The 19,985-nt window shown below is 44.3% G+C and overlaps 1 protein-coding gene across 1 annotated transcript; it reads left to right on the top strand.

Moving 5' to 3' along the window:
* The first annotated feature begins 9,976 nt into the window (after window positions 1–9,976).
* Window positions 9,977–18,818, top strand: LOC123450163 (ankyrin-3-like). Its single transcript, XM_045127551.1, has 13 exons — window positions 9,977–10,059; window positions 10,191–10,286; window positions 12,358–12,537; window positions 13,337–13,468; window positions 13,928–14,074; window positions 14,168–14,259; window positions 14,380–14,520; window positions 14,885–15,034; window positions 17,083–17,184; window positions 17,296–17,397; window positions 17,571–17,741; window positions 17,837–17,916; window positions 18,215–18,818. Exons 1-13 carry the CDS (start codon window positions 10,020–10,022, stop codon window positions 18,279–18,281), a joined length of 1,500 nt encoding a protein of 499 aa, XP_044983486.1. The 5' UTR covers window positions 9,977–10,019; the 3' UTR covers window positions 18,282–18,818.
* The last annotated feature ends 1,167 nt before the right edge of the window (window positions 18,819–19,985 follow it).

The following is a 19,985-nucleotide window of genomic DNA, read 5'->3' on the forward strand; positions in this document are numbered from 1 at the left end:
TACGATTAAATCCATGTATTTTGATCTCATTGATTCCATACCTATTCCAAAAACCCAGCATATTTGGAAGGTCAGAGTGCCTCTTAGAATTAAAGTTTTCTTCTGATTTGTACACAAGGGAGTTATTTTAACAAAGGATAATCTGGCCAAACGGAATTGGAAAGGTAGCCCCAGATGTAGCTTTTGTCAAAGGGTAGAGAGTATTCAGCACCTCTTTCTCGATTGTCCTATGGCTAAACTTGTTTGGCGCTCGATTCACATTACTTTTAACATTCCTCCTCCTGTTAACTTGAACTTGTTATTTGGAACGTGGTTACAGGGAGTTGATGTTCAATTGGCCAAATCTATTCGTGTCGAAGCATGTGCTCTTTTATGGGCTTTATGGAATAGCAGAAATGATTTGGTTTTTAACACACTACGTGATATTCACTTTCTGCAGGTTATCTTCAGAACTACCGCACTGATCCGCACATGGTCGTTACTAACTCCTGTGGCAGTCAGGGAGCCTATGGTTACTAGGTGTGTCCGTTGGGAGATGGTAGCACATGGTATCTTCAACCGGTTTGGATGACGTCATATTAATAGGATAGGTGTTTAGGCATCTACATCTTTTAGCCACCTCCGGCTTCGGCGCGCTGTTCGCCATGTATCTTTTTATTTCAGCACCTTTTTGCTTTCGCCAAATTTGTACTTTGTGAAGACTTTGTTTGATTTAATATATGGCTGCATGCATCACTCGATGCAGAGGCCGGGGCAAGGCCTCCTTTTCTAAAAATTGTTGGTGGCCATACCTTGCAAAGGAGGTGTGATCAAGATGGTGAATGAAGGTGGTCAGTTGATAGGGCCGGCGGCCGCTATATATGATGATGGTAATTTTCTCAGTCGCAATTTCCGTGCTTTCGTCCATTGTCCCAGGGAAGGCGTCGTGCCTATATATGATGATTGCAATTTTCTCAGCTGCAATTTCTGTGCTTTTGTCCATTGTCCCAGGGAACGCGGCTCACCCCGCATTGGTTTCCTTGTGGATGTAACGATTTTGCTGAACTAACAAAATCAGCCATGATGATGCTCTCCCAAAATTAGAAGATTTTGATAAAAAGGTTTGAGCGGATCGAAATTTCCCTCCAAAGATTTTTTTTAAAGATTCAATCCTCTGAACCAAACTACCATTTTTTTTTGCTAAGGACCCAAATCCTTAGAAAATCTTAGGAAGTCCTTTGAATCAAGGATTCTTAAAACACAGAAATATGGAAAACACAATAGTAGAATAGGATTGCAGGCGCAAACCAGAGGATTGTTAAACTTAGGAATTATGTAAACTTTGGGTTTAGTTCGCAGGCATAGGAAAATCATAAGAATCTTAATAAACATGGTAAAATCAAAGTCAAAACATGTGAAAAATGTGTAGTCATATTGTTATTATACCAGTAACGTTCTTACTCGTTCTTCTTCGTGCATAGGATTTTGAAGAAAAAAAATGGTGTAAAAGCATCTCAGACATCCTTTGTATATTTGTCTAGGATTGCTAAAAACTGAAAATATAACAATTTGACCTAAAAATGTTGCTCCAACAGCCTTTGTATATCTGGCTAGGATTGCTAAAAATTGAAAATATAACAATTTGACCTAAGAATATTGCTCCAACAGCCTTTGTATATTTGGCTAGGATTGCTAAAAACTGAAAATATAACAATTTGACCTAAAAATATTGCTCCAACAGCCTTTATATAAGTGTTCCCCACATTTTTGGCTATATTTGCACCAACACCTGGTATATTTGCAAAGTGGAGAGTCACTTGCTATAAGTTTTAGCAGTCTAGCTTCTCTGATCTCCTACTCCCTTTATTCCATTGACAAGTGGACCCCACGATAGATTCCTGCTCGCTTACGCTTGGCGCCGGCCCCCACGTGTCATTGAGAGGATTGCTAATATTATAAACCTTCTCTCTCCTCTTATAGACCACATTGTCCCTGTAGATCCCTGATGGTATGCGCCTGCCAGAAGTCCCCACGTGTCATTGAGAGGATTGCTAATATTATAAACCTTCTCTCTCCTCTTATAGACTACATTGTCCGTGTAGATCCGTGATGGTATGCACCTGCCACAAGTCCCCACGTGTCATTGAGAGTATTGCTAAATTTATACACCCTTTGTTTCAATGTTAGTATAAGATTGAGTCACTTATTTTGAAATGAAGGGAGTAGCAATGATGTTGGCGATGGTCAAAGTGGATGTTAGAGTTCCTGCATTTTTTCTTTAAAACTATGATCAAATGATTTTCCTCCATTTTTATTTTGCCCCAATTTTTGAACCAAAGACATGAATAGAACATTCACTTTGTCTAAAAATGTAGTGTGTGTTAGATATGGCCGAAGCCAAACATTGGAAATCTTGACCGACTTTATAGAAAAAACCATCCTGACTTAAAATACCAAACCAATACCATTGAATTCATCATTTTTTTTAATGTGATGTATGGTTGGCATTGTCTAGATTGATAGTGTGCTCAATAAATATGATCAAAGTTTATGAAAATCTGACTTTCGTGAAACCAGTACCCACAACACCATACCAAGATTGCGAATCAGCTCGTGATTTGATGGTTAGGAGGACATTGGTACTCTAGCCCACTAGGATTCAAATCCTGGACTTAGACATTGGTACTCTCATTTTTTTAATTTATTTCAGTCCTTCCAGCTATGTGCATTCAGTGAGAGAAGACGTTTGTGTGGATTACGAAGTCGTCCGTGTCAACTTCATCAATCTTAAGATTATGTATCGGCTTAGTCTTTCGAAAGTGCTCATAGAGATACAATGTCGTACATGCATGCCTTCATAAAAGTGAATGTATGTATGTACATATGTATGAACGTAGTCTCTCGGAGGTACTCATAGGGGATACAATGTATGTGCATGCCTTCATAAGAGTGAATGCATATATGTACTTCCTTTGTTCATAATTATAAGTGTTTTTAGAGATTTTACTAGTAGACTACTTACGGAATAAAATGAATGAATTTACGTTAAAAAATATGTCTATATACTTCCATATGTAGTCTTTAGTGAAACCTCTAAAAAGAATTGAATTTAAGAACGGAAGGAGTACATACTCCCTTCGTCTCAAAATTCCTGTCATAGTAAGAAAATTCTTGTCATAAATGTATCACATTTATACCTAGACAAACCTAAGACACTATTTTGGTACGGAAGGAGTTTGTGTTGTGTTTGAGAAAAATATACAGTACCATGCAAATATTTTCTTACTATTGCTACATTTTCCCTCAACTTTTCATTTTCCATCCCTCGCTCTCTCCCCACATTCCCGCTTCCGCTTCTCCTCCTCCGCTTTTCCCCGCCTTCTTCAGCTCGAAGCCACCGCCGACGGGCCCCAGGCGGCCCCAAACCCCCGCCACCTAGCCGAGGCCACGGGAACAGTCGTCGGTCGCGGAAGCCCTTCCACAATGGGGGCGACGCAGTCGTCCGTGGACGAGTCTGACGACCTGGACCTGGCCTCCACGCTCGACGGTACGCGCATCTCCGCCACCGCCCGAAACCCTAGCCCCGCCCCGCGCGTTACCCAGTCTCCGACGGCGGCGAGCTGACCCGGTTCCTACTTCCCCCAGCCTGCCCCGGCCCGATGGAGAGGGCACTGCTTGTGAGCATTTAAATCCTGCCTCAGATGCATTCATGCAGCGGCAACAATAGCAGTTGTTACTTAGTAATGTTGTAATGGGCAGGTCGGCAACAACAGTAGTTAGAGCAAGTACAATAAGATACAGTCAACAGGCTGTAAGGATTAAAATATTATATTTTTGCTGAATTGGATGAGAGAGAAGATGAGAGAGAAGGGAAGCGGGCTCTTCGTGAAGAGCTAGATCTAGCACGTGCTCCTAGGTGCTTTGTGAGAATGAAAAATGGATCATATATGATAAAATTAGTACTCTTTCATAGCTTGTATAAGATGACTTATAGCCAGCAGTTGGTTATGCTGAGCAAGTACAATAAGGTACAGTCAGCAGGCTGTAAGGGTTAAAATACTATATTTTTGCTGAGTTGGATGAGAGAGAAGAGGAGAGAGAAGGAAAGCGGGCTCTTCGTGAAGAGCCAGCTCTAGCACATGCTCCTAGGTGCTTTGTGAGAATGAAAGGTGGACCATATATGATAAAATTAGTACTCTTTTATAGCTAACTATTGTACAAGCTAGCTATAAGATGAGCTATAAGACTGCTTATAGAGAGCAGTTGGCTGTACTATTAACCATGCTCTAAGGGCATCTCCAACAGTTTGTTGGTTAGCTTGTTGGTAAAATATGCCATGTCATCAGCCAATACCTTAACATACAACTACTTCAATGGGTTGTATCTAGTTTGCCCAATAAGATGTAAGGTAATAAATAAGGTGCTCTCTCATTCTACATTGGAGCTTGTGCAAGGGTGTTGGTTAATTTACATACAACCTTGCTCTTTTTCTTCATTTATTGCATGACACATCATCAAAAAATCATTTGTGTCAAAATTACTAACAACTATCTTACAACCATTAAAGATGCCCTAACCATGCTCTTAGCAGTTTAGCTTACTAGTGTAGGTAGTAGGCCGACATATGTGCTCACGTCATAGGTAGAAAATATCTACTCCATAGTCGGTTCTTAAACCACTATATAAGGAGGAGTACTCCATCGGTTTGTAATCAGGCAATTCACTTCAAAATTCATCCAGCAGCCTCAAGCATAGTACATGTGTATGTTGAGCCAGCACAAGTAGAAGTGTGAGCGTCGTAGTGTGCATGAGCACAAGTAGCAACTGGGTCGCAGTGTGGCCGAGCAGAGAGCTTAAACTAGCGTGGTAGTGAACTATCAAGTAGGACACAAGCTTAAACTAATTTGGCTACATGGATACACCATGTTAACTACAAAAACATAATTGAATTGCACGTAACTACATGGTTATATCAATGATTCACAGTAAGCAAACAACCCTATGCCACTGTCAAGGACACAATCCTCCCGTGTCCACTGTCAAGTGCATGAAACATACCGCCTCTGCACAAGCTAAGAACCTTCTCCCAGTGTTTGTTTCTTCAAATACAACCAGCCTCTCAGATGACTTGCCATGCTTCTCACAGAGCACCATCACATCCCTCTCAAGACCCTTGTAATCAGGGCCCTCAACGGGACCTGTGGAATGAAATCAAAGTTAACAAGATGTGCATATGACAAGGAAACCAAATCAAAGCATTTTCCCAAGACAAAAACCAGATAGAAAAAAAAAATTCCACAAATTATCATAACCTAACCCTAACCCTAGCTCACAGAAAAAATGGATGCTCACCTGGTTAAGGTCATTGGTGGAGGAGGAGGAGTGCATGTACGGGATGCTAGAGGTGTCATCGCTGCTTTGTGCTCCAAAACCATGGCTGCGACGGACGGGTGGCGGGCGCAGGCGACGCGGCGACGGCAAGGGAGCAAGAAGAGACGATGAAGACAAGAGTGGATGCGGGTCTGGCTCGGTTGTCCAGCAGCGGGGGTGAACCGTCTCGAACGGACTTGTCAAGTCAGCGCGCGGACACACGCCCATTGGCCAGCATGGCACCTGACTTGTGGGGCCAACCGATCAGATTTAGCATCAATACGTATAAACACCACTTTTAGCCCTATTTGTAATGTATTGTCCCAGAGTTGGTATTGAACTAAAAAAATACCAGACTTGATATGAATCTGCATGTAATGCCCCAAATGTGGTACTTCTATGCAATTAACTCATTGCGAAGATAGGATATAGATGGTCAGTAGGTGATGGTAAGTTGATTAGATTTTGGGAAGACAACTAGCATGCTAATGCCCCATTAGCTACCCAATTCTGGATTTGTATTTTTAGTTAATGAGAAGAATAAAATTATTGCTGAACTTTGGGATGGGTATGAGCTCAAATGTACTTCCAGAAGGATCTTCGCCGATGAGCTTATGTCCCAGTGGTTTTACCTGGTTAGTGTTGTCAGGTCTACTAATTTGTCTCTGAAAGAGGATTCTCTATTGTGGCAATATGAATCTAAAGGCATTTGCTCTTCGAAGTCTCTATATGTTGTGGTTAATTTTAGGGCCATGAAACCTATTTTCTTCCTTCTGTTTGGAAGATCAAAGTGCCACCCAGGATACAAGGTTTTATGTAGCTGTCTTCTCAGAATAAAATCATGAGTTGTGATAACTTGAGGAAAAGAGGGATAGCTAACCTTATGGAGTGTGCACACTTCCCAAAAATTGGTTCTGTCTTTCGTCGTTTCTTTGTGACTAGATTAGTTTGGAAAGAAGTTGAGTCCTGTTTTAACCGAAACGTTACAAATTCCGAGTCGATTGCCAAGTGGTGGCTTTGTGAGAAAAAGCAACTACACTTGAATGTGATCACATCTTCATTCATCTGGGGATTATGGAATTGTAGAAATGCTTTAGTTTTTTATAAATGCCCTTGGATTTTGATGAAACAGGTGTTTGGACGGATCTCGAGGTATCTAAGGTACCAGACAAAACCTTTCGAGGATATGAGAATAGGAAAAATGCTAGACTTCTATGAAGCATTGTGGAGGAAACTGAAGAACCCTTGGGAACTGAAAGCGGGCTGAAGGAATGCAAACATGGTATAAGGCATCTGTGGGGGTGAAATCAATTCATCAAGCAGCCCATGGGGGTAGGAGCTAGCACACTCGAATATGAACTGAAGAACCCTGTTGAAGCTGACTCTATTCACGGGGTCTTCACAAAGTGATGATGGAGAAAAAATAGAAAGACAAGAGAAGATGTGCATTGGCTTTGCTTACAGTTTCTGTTTTAAGTGTAATAAGGCGGATGTGGTGTGGCTCCTCCAGCTTAGTTGTACAAAACCGTCATGTCTTGCTTTAATTTTGCTTTCTCTTTTCCAGTTTAGACTGGTATTGTGGTACTCGCGGGGCTTCTATTTTCGCAAAAAGCTGGAGCCATGGGGAGGCCCGTAATTATCAATTTTTTCTTATAATCAAGGTCGCTCACATCATGAGCATACAATCACCTACATAAACGCATATACGAACATCCTCACTTGAGCCGACAAAATTGACGAATGCGTCTATAAACCTGAGACTTAAACTCGGATGGACAACGAAGAGTGGCGTTCCCACGTACACGATGTGAAGTCAGCCTAAATATATTGTATAATTACTGTAAACTATGAAAATAATAATTCTAAAAAATAGCGTTGACCCGATAAATTCTTCTTGCTGGCTTTCCCACTGACATGGAATACCCCTGTATATTTCTGTAACCATCCAACACCATAACATTGTTACTGAGATAATATATCATCGTTTATGCATGTTGTTGCATGCCATGCCATGCCGGCTATAGAAGGTTATTCATAGTGGGGAGTATCATATAATAGTGTCATATATATGATACTATTGTATAATACTACCTTCATAATGCACATTATCATAGATGATCTTATTTATTGACATGCATGATACATAATAGCATAACATTTAACATGATATAGTATCTATCTATGTTATTTTAACTTTTTCTCTTCTTTAATTGTCTACCACATCAACATATTTGCTACTTTTAAATAGATGATACTAGTCTAACAGCGTGTTTGGTTGAGGGAGTTGGAAGTAGGGAATGGGAGTTTAAGATTAGCGAGTCTAAAAATCTGTTAATTGGTTCAGGGACTTGGGATTTAACCAGGGAAGGGGAAGTTACTAGGGCCAACTCCCATCGATCTCTACCTTGGGGATCCCTGGTAATTCAGCCAAAGAATGGGAGCTGACGCCTAAAAACATATTGTTACTGATTTTATGACCCACTTCCAAGAGCAAAAGAAAAGAAAAACTACAAACAAACTAGCTAAATGCATGCGGCAGCATAATTTCTTCTCTAAACAAACCGGCCAAACGCTGACTACTTCCTAATCTACGTCAAATAGGGCACATCTCGTAACCTATCCTTTCTTTCTTTGTTCATGAGAATTATTCCCATAAATAATTCCCATCCAATACCAACCGCTGGATTGGGACTAAGGGACTGTTCGGATGCTCTCCAGTTTAACACCTCCGTTCCGCACGGAAAGCTCGGTTTGAACGACTCTCTCTGGAATTGTGTCGCGTCTCCCTCCGTTTCGGGAGCTGCAGTTGCGGAGCGGAGAACATCCGAATAGCCCCTAAATAGTCCACTACCCAAGTAAATCCCTCGAGCAACTCCCTTTTAGAGCAACTCTAGCAGACCCCGTATCCTGCCCCGACCCGTAAAATAACCGCCAAAATGCGGGTCGGGGCGAAAAAATCAGCCCGATCAGAACCCGCATCCCGCTCCGGCCTGCAAAAAATTTTAGGGGGTACGGCAAAATCCCGACCCCAACCCGGGAAAACGCGGGTTTCCCCCTCGCGGCTGCAGTGCCCTGCATATAAGCGGAAGCGGTTGGTGGGGGGACATTTCATCCCGCGTTTTCTCCCACCAACCACCTCTCCTCTCCCCCTCGCGCCGTCGGCGGCCGCCGCCCAAGATTCCGGCGACAGCAGCCGGCAGGAGCACGCCGGAAGTCCGCCACGCGCACGAGGTCTCCCCTCCCTTCCCCCTGCATCGGCGGGCCTCCGGATTTGCAGATCTGCGGCACTTCATCGCGGGCCGCCGGATTTGGCTTTTTCCGGCCGCCGGTTGCTGCCCCCAGGCGATGGAGTGGTCGGGGAGCCTCTACTGCAGCCCAGGCAAGGGCGCATCGCCGCATGCAGGCACGGGTTCGTCCGCCCGCCACCGCCGAAGGTTTGCGGGCATGGACTCGTCCGACCGTCCACCGGGCTCGGAGCTCGCGCAACGTCTTTGTGGCCCGCCGATGCCGCTCATAGAGTGTGACGACTGCCGGCGCCAAGTGCCGCGGCTCACTTCAGGCACGCCGACGCACCCCGGATGGGTGTTCTACAAATGCGAAAATGACGGGATACTTGCACTTGCGGTAGCTCGTTTCATAGCTCATTCTTTAGTTCAATTGCGGTAGCTCACTTCGAGCTTGCTCATTCTTTTGTGCAGGACGATGGATGCTTATTTTGGTTTTGGGAAGGCCAATACATTGATTTGTTGATAGAAAGAAACTTAATAGATGTTAGTGCACTCCTTAGTACAATCAAAGGCAATGATGCGACTGCATGTGCAAATAGAGGGGAAGCAACGTCTACTTCTTTGGAACCAAAGATGAAGAATGAAGGAAGCAAGATCAAGAATTCGCAGATCAACAATGAATGTATGGGGAAGATATTGCTTCAACTAGTGGAAGCAGTTATGGAAATTGGAAATCTTCTGAAATGCATACTTGTGGTTCTTGTTTTCTTTGATTTTGCTATTCTAGCCAAGATTTGGTGATATCTTTTGTATCTATAATGTTGTTGCAAAAGCAAAGAAAAGCATTGTGCTAGATCAATGTAAGTTGCAAATCTAAATTTTACGGGCCGGGAGGAGCTGCGCCAGATCAGAACCCGCAGAAGCCAACTCGTATTTTTTTTACGAATATACATTTTTACGGGTTCATTATGCGAGGTCTGCAACTATGCTAGCCCACGCCAGCCCGCAACCGGCGGGATACCGGGTCTGCTATAATTGCTCTTACAAATTCCAAGTCCCTTTCCCGTAAACTACCAAACAGGCTGTGGGGAAGTTACTCCCACAGTCCCACTATGGGCAGGCGAAGGGAGTGCCATTCTCCCGACCCCGGAAGTCGTAACGAAAAGTTTCCACGACTGGCGCCAGGGGTGGGTGTGGTCTCGGGATAAAACTATACTCCTAGTAGGCCGCGGGCCGGCGCGCCGCCCCCGAAGCATCCGCCTCGAAAACCTCCGCAACCCAAACCCACTTCTAGGGTGCTCGATGGGGAAAGCCAGGCGCCTCAAGGGTCGCGGCGACGGCGGCTCCCATGGCGGCGGTGGCGGCGGCGGACGGGGGCGGGGGCGGGGGGTGGAGCGCTTCGACGGGTTCGCGGCGGGGAGCTGCCAGAACGTCTCGTCGGGCATGGCCTACTTCGCGTCCCAGGACAGGGTGGGCTACATGAGTACGTCCAGCCAGCTCCGATCCTGCCTCCCTCCTCGATTCTCCGTCCATCCTCCTCCTCCTCCTCGATCCGCCGGAGTCGGTCGAGGTCTCTGACGACGGCCACCGGTTCGTTCCTCTGTGCGCCTGCAGGCCCGGAGCAGAGGGAAGGGCTGGATCGCATGCTCGCGTCGGAGGCCGTCACCCGCCACATCGCCGAGTCCGGCGTCGACCCCAGCAAAATCTTCTGTGAGAAATCCACCCCCCCTCCCTCTCTCCTACCCTGCCGAAATCGGCTTGTTTCTTTCCTCACTAGCAACTAGCAAGGGTTTGGGTCATGGCCTCTTAGTTAGGGTGGAGGAAATTGGCGAATGCTAGATGCCTCTCGTATGATAGAGGTTTTGGTTTGGAATCATGTCCCACGTCTCCGCAATTGTTTGTCTGCAGGGGAGGTATCAAATATGTATTTTTTAGAAAAGGAGGCGTTGCCCCGGCCTCTGCATCGAGTGATGCATGCAACCATTTTATTAATAACGCAAAATGGTCCGAGATAAAACTATAAGGTAGTCTTAGAAAAGAGAAAAAGAAGACAAAAGAAATTACACGGTGATCAGACCACCGAAAAGCCGACTACAACCCACAGATAAGCTGGCTAAGGACCAATCCTATTAGCATGCCGCCATCCATATCGGTTGAAGATAACCTGAGCTACCATCTCTCATCGGACACACCCAGTAACCAAAGGCTCCCTGGTTTCCACAGGAGTGAGTAAGGACCACGTGCGGATCAATCCGGTAGCCCTGAAGATGACCTGCAAAAAGTTAATGTGATGTAATCTGTGAAAAACTAGATCATTTCTGCAGTTCCATATCGCCCACAACAAGGCACAAGTTCTAACCCGAATTAGTTTGGCATAAAGTACATTAATCCCGTTTATCCACGTCCCAAATAACATGCAAATGCTAGTAGGTGGGGTAATGTTAAAAGCAATTTGTAGTGAGCGCCATACTAATTTCGCCATAGGACAATCCAGAAAGAGGTGTTTAATCGACTCATTCGTTTGACAGAAGCTACATCTTTTATTTCCTTTCCAGTTTCTTTTAGCCAAGTTATCCTTAGTTAAAACAACTCCCTTGTGAACAAACCAAATGAAGATTTTTATCTTAAGGGGAACCTTGACCCTCCAAATATGTATGGACTTTGGAATGGACGACGTATTAATAATATGGTCGTACATTGATTTGACGGTAAAAATACCATTGGTGGTCAGCCTCCAACGAATGCTGTCCGGACAATCAGACAGGGAAATATCCATCAGTCTTCTGACAAGATGTAACCAACTTACCCATCTATTTCCGGTCAAGGCTCTGCGAAATTGGATATTAAGAGGAGTATGCCGCAGTACTGCCGCAACGGAAGTTTGTTTTCGTTGTGCAATATGATAAAGTTGCGGATACTGTAAAGCCAAAGGCTGCGGTCCTAACCAAGTATCTTCCCAAAATCTAGTACTTTCACCGTTCCCAACGACGAATCTAGTCCTGTTGAAGAAAGCAGCCTTTGTCCTCATTAGACCCTTCCAAAAAGGGGAATCACCCGGTCGCGCAGTTACTTGGGCTATGGTTTTGTCCTGTAGATATTTGTTCTTTAGGATTTGACCCCACATCCCTTGTGATTCGACAGACAATCTGAATAACCACCTGCTAAGCAGACATCTGTTCTTGACCTCGATAGAGGTTTTGGTTTGGAATCATGTCCCACGTCTCCGCAATTGTTTGTCTGCAGGGGAGGTATCAAGTATGTATATGTGCACATATATGTGTCTAATGTGTGCAGTGTATTTGCGTGCCTGGACTGTATATTTGTGTGCTGATTTAATTGATACAGTATTTTGTTATTCTACGGCTCTACCAGTTAATAGGTCCAAATAAATTTGATCGAGGGTATATACCTATCTCATCTGCATTACTAACAGTAGGAGAAGTGCGTTCACCCATTCACCAATCACACGAGATTTAGCTCATGCTATATGAGTTTTTAAGTTGAAGCATGTCTAACTTACAAAATCATTTGCTGTGTGTCGTATCGTCGATGGGCTGCTTCGCACCATGTAGTAGCTGCCGTATAGCAATATCCTGCTTGTTGTTTGCTATTTTGCAATCTTGGGCTGTTTAAGGGTGGATAGGTGGGAGCTCAGAATGGAGGAAGCTAGGACAGGCTCTCCTCTTTCTTTGTCCAATTACTTTTGGGTATATTTGTATGTTCATTATTGATATTACATACTAACCCCTTTCATTTTGCCAAAATAATGGTCGTCCTCCAGTTGCTCCACCCACTATATTTGGTAGCGCTGATGGCACCCCCAGTGAGTCGAATGACTCTGCGAAGATGGAGGATATGGGGCCACTGCATGAGGCAGCATGCACGGGGAAATTGGATACATGCCAATACTTGGTGGAGCAGCTTGGGTTTGACATCAACACTGAAGCTAATGACGATTCAGGTATCTGCGTGTGTATTCTTCCTAGATTAAATGGTTTCCCATTAATTTGCTTTTGTTGGTCATATAATGTAAGCTGTTATATAGTACAGTATGATGTAAATGTGTCCCTCATACAATTCCTAAACCCCCTTTTCGAAGAAAAATACAATTCCTAAACTTGACACGCTCTGATTTCTTGTACCGTATAGGTTGTTTGCTATTGCAGTGTTGGCATGCTACAGTTATAAATGACATGCAAACACTGATAATGTGGCCTCCGTTGGTTGTTGTGTGGGTTTATCCCATTCTCCTTTGGTTTATTTGTTTACACAATTCCTCCCTTTACTGCCTCCTTTTCACATTGTTAGACCGTTGTAATCAGGTTTTGTCACGTAAAGGAGTCCATGCTTGCGTTCCTTTGTGTGAGCATTTTCTCAGGTCACTTTTGTGAAGCTAAATGTATTCTATTACTTTAGTTCTCTTCTGTATTTCTTGACATGCACGATGTGACCAGGAGCTATCTATACGTGCTTTTAAGAACCCCATGTAAATGAATGCGCAATACATCTGCAAAATGATTTAGGCTTCTATCATTTCTCTGATATGTGTTTCTCGAAAACTGCTGATGGGAAAGGGCCCCTTTGAGATTTTAATTTTTGTGTTGAACACTTGAACTTTGGCATGGTGTACGTTCAAGTTGTAATTGTGTTCTGGTACACTGGTGTCTTTGCTGAACTTTATGCCTCACGTTATACTGTGGTAGTCTGGTAAGACATCTATCTAAGATCTCGTTAAATTGCTTAATTTTAACATTTGGCAGGCATGACACCTTTGGCTTGTGCGGTGCTGCGTGGTGAATCAGTTACTGTGGAGTATTTGCTTGACAAAGGTGCTGATCCCAATAAGCAAGACAACAAAAGATTTACTCCTCTGCACCACGCTATAAAAGAAGGTTCTCTTTCTGCACCTATTAACAGCATAAATACTCATACACCTGCTATTTTTTGCTCACAAAGGGAGCTTGTTAATATTTGTATTTGTTTATATTTAATGTCTTGATTACCTGGTTGAATGACCATCCCCACTTTGTTTTTAGACTGCATATTTACATGTTTGTACTTAAAAGAGTGATAGTACATTATGCCTAACACGTGTAACACTCCTAATGGATTCAATTTTTTGTACGCTTTTGGCTCTTTGTACTCTCCAACACGACATTGAATTCAGTCATGTATTTGCCTGTTTTTACATGAAGTTTGGCATGTGCTTTGGGGTATGTGAATATCTTGAACGAAACATACTTTACTTGAATGAAATAGTTCTGATCTATTGTCTGCCCATTTGTTCCTAAATAATAATTTATTCATAAATTAATAAATTATTATTCTTCATGTCACTGCTTTTTCCCCAGGGAATAACCGAATGGTACGACTCTTGCTCTCTAAAGGAGCCAGCGTTGATGTATTCTCTTCTGAAGGGACACCACTTCATATCGCTGCCTCGTATGGGAAATCTGGCATGATGCAGATTTTATTGCAGCACAATGCTGATGTAATAATAATTTTTTTTAATATTTAATAGTTGAGGAGCATCGCTACATGTCAATTGACCTCTTTCTCTAAAAACATGTAGCCAAACACGGTTTCTGCAGATATAGGCACACCCATGGCTGCAGCTCTTTGTGTTGCTTCTGGAAGAATTACCGAGTCTGATGCTTTAAAGTGCATGAAGCTCCTTGTCAAGGTCTGGTGGACAGTTCACCCTCTTTTTGATCTTAAATGATTCAGGAAGCCGATAGGCATTTATTTACCAGATTCCTGCAATTTATGTGCACTGTAATTAAATGTCCATACGTTCATTTATTATATTACTCCACAGGCTAGTGCCGATTTGAATTGTGCAAATCCTGATACTCCATTGGTGGTAGCAACTAGCAAAGGCTTATGCGAATGTGTTGAGTATTTGTTGGAGGTCGGCGCAGATGCCAATATTCCAAGCAATCATGTAAGTTCTTGATTCTTGCTATTACTGTTGTTAATTGATTTTTATGCTCGTTGGTACCTCCTCCTAGGTTTACAAGGCGGGCCGCACACATTTTAGATTTATTTTGACCATCAAATTTACTAATAAAATATTAATTATATGCCATAAAATATATATTATTGAATTGTTATTCAAAAAATGTTTCCAATGATGTTGTGTTGCCAAGCTCTTGGAGCATGAGGAAATGATATATCTTGATATTACTGCTTTGCTCTATGCTTTGGTTTTCAACATGCTAACAGATGGACCACTAGTTTAATGTTGACACATATTGTAATCATGGTATATAAGTATCTCAGCCTTGTTCTGTTTTATTACATAACAGGACCGTATGCTACCAATAGAAATGGCTGCAAACTCTGGAAGAAGAATGCTTGTCGAGATTCTATTTCCTTTCACTTCACCCATTCAATCTGTGTCAAACTGGAGTGTTGAAGGAATCATTGCCCATGCAAAGTTAAGACATTCAAACAAGGTATGAACTAAATTCTAAGCTCAGTTATTACCGAAAAAGGCTTTCACCCCGCTTTATAAATAAAGCAACGAACCACATACAGAAATCATACAACCCAACACCGCACACACCCAAGGCAGATACAAGGGGCTGACAAGTGACGAACAACAACATCAAAACTCGATGACCGTGGAAACTCCAAAGCGGTGCTTCCAAGAAAGAAACGACACCGAAGAGCCGCCACCGCCCAATCCACTGAGTCGAGGTTTTCCCCCAGAGTACGGCGAAGGACAAAGGGCTACCGCGATGGAGCCTTCAGGAAGGGAACGACGCATGGACGCCGCCGCCATCGGTCTGGTCCGAACCAGACGAGGTTTTCACCTCGGCCACCACCCTCCGCCTCCGCCCGTGGTACGACACGACAAGAAGTCCCCGGCCGCACCACCACCGTAGATCGTCGAATGCCCGCCCCCATACCGCCCATGCGGCCATGGCAACGAGCTTGTCAGCACCCGAGCCGCGAGCTCTGCCCACGAGCCAGCAGCTCCCACCACCAGGGCCACCGCCCCGCTTCCAGAGACTCCGGAGACTATCAATGGTGCCGGCTTGAGCCGACCGACAGGACCCAAGCATCAACAGAACCGTCGGTGGCCGTCCCACCCCGCAACATCAACCTACAGCCAGGAGGCCAAGCCTGGAAGAGGGGAGGGGGGAGCGGAGCTCGTCCGGATCGACGCCCTCTGCGCCAGTGACGAGCAGTCGGTTTGCCCTCCCTCCAACAGCCCCCCTGCGTCGCCCCTGACGCCGTACCACGGCCTCCGGCCAGATCCACGCGAGAAGGGGCAGCCACCCGTCGTCCGCCGGCGAGGACCGCCGGATCAACCGCACCCTGCCGCCAAAGAGGGCCTCCAGAGGAGCCAACACCCTCACCCGTACCACTGTCGTGATGCGCGGGCGCCCCGCCACCAGGCACCATCTCCTGAGCCGCCCATCGGCCGCCAGGCCCGCCTCGAACAAAGCCGACGCAGCCCGCGCCGCCCGCGGGGCAGATCCAGCCGAAGCCGCCGCCGCCACCCCGGTCACGCATCCGCCCAGAACCACCACATCCGGCCCTCCACTCTCGGCCTGCCGCTCCGCAGCGCCGCCATCGAGCACAACCGAGCGCCGCACCGTCGCCGGGGAGCGCCCGCCCACGCGAAGCTCCCATGAGCAAGGAGAGAAAGGGCCCCGCCGCCGCCAGCACCCACCGGGCTTTGCCCGGCGATGCGGAGAGGCGGCGGCGAGGGGAGGGCGGAAAGGGAGAGAGACACGCGCCGGCGGCTAGGGTTATCCCCTCGGTCGATCGCGGGAGCGACACGAGGGGACCAAGCCCAGTTATTTCGACACTACAATTTCTGGCACCTTATATTTTCCTGTTCCTGAGATTTAAGCGTGAAGTAAGATGCTTGTTATCTACTCCCTCCGTCCCAAAATTCTTGTCTTAGATTTGTCTAAGTATGAATGTATCTAGTCACATTTTAGTATTTAGATACATACATTTCTAAACAAACCTAAGACAAGAATTTTGGGACGGAGGGAGTATTATATATGTTTAGTCTGAATCTTGACCGTGCATTTTTCCACTAAATTTGCCTAGTAGCTAAACAAAAATATAGGTAGAAATATAAGTTTGGAAGTATCATGTACTTGCACATTTTTACCTAATTTAGAACAAAACTTTGGGACATGAACACACAATTGGGAGAAACTGTGGCCAATACTCAATAGGGAACCCAATGTTACAATCAGAATGCTAGTATCTGCTTGAAAGAAACCAGAACATAAATAGATTGCTCATGGAGATCCAGAAAGCTGTGGCTTGTAGAGGAAGTGCCACAGGGCATTCCAATTGTGTGTGTGTGTGTGTAAACTGCCCATGAGTTCAAGTAGAAAGATTGTTGCTCTGAAGAAAGTGCTGTAAATTTGCTAGTTTGAGTTTTGTAAAGCTGTCACTTAAGCTTCTTCATATTTGTTAACTTCAGTTTTTTTTTTTGGTGTGTGTCATGGCCTGCTAAATATTGTGAATTAAGGGTAAGCAAAGTGATAAAGATAGCAAAGTTCAGCTGAAATTGAATGCAGAAGTAACAACCAAGAAAGAGGACTCATGTGCACCAAAGAAGCCCTGTGTCAAGGTAAATATCATTGCATATCTTCCATATTTTAAAGCTGCTTGGTTGCATATATTTATTTATTTTTGCCACAAGATACATGCTGCTGATATGCATGTTTGGTTGTTGTTATAGGACAAGGGAGGTGATAAAGATAAGAAGGCTGAACTGAAATTACTCGGTGCAAAAGCAGTCGAGCGGAAGGACTATGCTGGTGCATTAAAATTCTACAGTGAGGTAATATATTGTTGCACCATCATATCATATTACTACCAGAGCGCTCTGTTTTCATATCTACAGTGCATTAAAGTGGATCCTGAAGATGCAACCATATGGATACTGATTCTTCAATTTTTGACCCAAGTTGTGCTTGTTTTTGAGAATCAACCATATGGTTTGTTTTGACACAGGCAATCAAAGTGGATCCTGAAGATGCAACGCTTTATTCCAACAGGAGCCTTTGCCATCTAAAGAGCGGCGAAGCGCATGATGCTTTGGCTGATGCCATTGCATGTGTAAATCTGCAGCCCGATTGGGCGAAGGGTTACTATCGGAAGGGAGCTGCCTTCATGTCGCTCAAGGTGAGATAAATTTGCAATCTGACTTTCTTTTGCTGCTTTACACGTCACTCCGGCCCAGGTAGACAATCTGCTTCTTGGTTTTATCCTTCCATCAGGAGTATGAAGAAGCATGTGATGTATTCCTGGCTGGAGGGAAACTGGACCCTGCAAGCGTAGAGATTCGTGACGCATTTTGGTAGGCTTTCCATCATCCATCGCCTTTGTTTTCTCGAATATCTATCTATTCTCAGGACTAAGGGTTTGGCTAAATGGTACTGGGATTTGATTCCAAACATACCCTCTTCATTTATGTTACTATATATGCATATTATTCTGGCAAGGGTTAAGCAATTAAATCATGTTTGTTTAATCCAATTGCATATATAATTTTTATCAAGCTTTTGTTGTTGTTGCAACACTGTGTCAAGTCTTTTGCATGTTAGCTACTATACCTTGGAGGTCTCTTAACAGTTGGCTATGCCTGACATTTTCAGGGAGGCGGTCGGGGCAATGAAGAAACAACATTCGGACAGACAAAGTGCGGGCTCTCGGTCTGATTAGAGCTTTCGTGGGCGGTTGATGCAGCCATGCAGGGTTCAGTTTTTTTCAGGGTGTTCCTCCTGTTTTGTGTACGTGTGACGAATTCGCCTTCTCCCTTTTGGTTCTAAAAGCGCGCCGAGAAGTGGTGTTGGCCATGCAGGGTTCAGTTCGGTTCAGGGTGTTCCTTTAGAATGTGTGTGTCGTCCCTTGGCACATACGTGTGATGGATGAGACGTTGTTCTCCTTATTACTGAGAGACGTTAATTAGGTTGCATGATGAAAGCTTGAGCTAAGCTCAAGTGTGTATCTCGTCACAAACTTAAAAACGCAAATTACCTGAAATTCGCGGCTCGAAAGCATCCATCCTCTTCCTAGAGGCTGGTAGATAGTACAATTTAACTTCTTAGTTTCTGGGCACTATTGTAGAAGATCTGAATTATGTTGGGCATCGCCTTTTGCTCCGAGGTTAGTAGCGCGAATCTTCGGGCTACCGCGGCGTCCGCGAACGCCCCTCCGGTGCCTACTACGTCGAGATCGGTCTGACGACGTCCGCTTCGGCCTTGGCATGTATCGTTTTATCTATGTATTGTGAAATATCTGTGTATCGTTTAATCTATCTATCTATGTATTGTGAGAAATATCTATGCATATCTATGTATTGTGCAAGAACGTGTGCGCTGTATTTTAGGGCACCTGCTGGAGCTACGCGCGCGTTAAATTTACCGCGACCGCTGGAGCCAGCGCTCCCCACTGCACCAAAGCAGACTCTTGACGCGCTGCAAACTGATTATTAAGCGCCGCGCGTTCGGCGGCTGTTGGAGATGCTCTATAATGGTCCAGTATAAAAGTTAAGCAGCTGCCGGTAATAAGTTACTATACTAGAGCGGCAAGAATTTGCTTTTTTTTTTTTTTTTTTCTTTTTTGAAAGTTTACTATACAATTACGTGAACAATATGAACAGGGCTGGCGAATAGTGCCTATGCGTAAACAAAGCCACATGAACAACAATTAACGGGCGAACAGAAGCCACGTGAACAACAATTAACTGGCGAACATTTCTTTTACACATGAACAGTACCCTTCGTTTGAACCGTGCTCTCATAGGAAAAAAAATGCCGTTATCAAAAGCTGGGATTTTTTTACACATCATTTCTGCCCCCTCCTTCGTCCTTGCGTCCTTATATAGAGGATTATGATTTATCTTTTTTACTTTTACGCATTATTCCTCCCTGCCGGCATACCGATGCAGAGCCGTTACGATCGTCTCCCGGCCCTTTCCGATGATGATGCTGTCGAGACACAACAGTAAACTGGTACAATATATTTGCAAGAACAGTAACCCATGGGAAAAAAAATCTTGATCGATTGATGTCGGTACAATATATTTGCAAGATCAGTAACCCACGGAAAAAAAAATCTTGATCGTTAAATGTCCATCTTTACACCACGACATCAATGAATAGAGCACTAATAGATACCCGAACAAAAACCAGACCAATACGAATAAATCCAGAATTGCTAACTGCAACAATCGCCAAATAAACTGAAACAACAAACTTGAATAACCCGAACAATGAAACCAGCGCAACGAACCAACCTCAAGTTATTATACTATACTAAAGTGGCAAGCATTTGCTTTTTCTCTTTTTTGACTTTTCATGGAAGTTTACTATTCAATTACGTGGACAATACGAACAGTGCTGGCGAATAGTACCTGCGCGTGAC

This window comes from Hordeum vulgare, chromosome 4H (assembly GCF_904849725.1).
Source record: "Hordeum vulgare subsp. vulgare chromosome 4H, MorexV3_pseudomolecules_assembly, whole genome shotgun sequence".
NCBI classification, from domain to species: Eukaryota; Viridiplantae; Streptophyta; class Magnoliopsida; order Poales; family Poaceae; genus Hordeum; species Hordeum vulgare.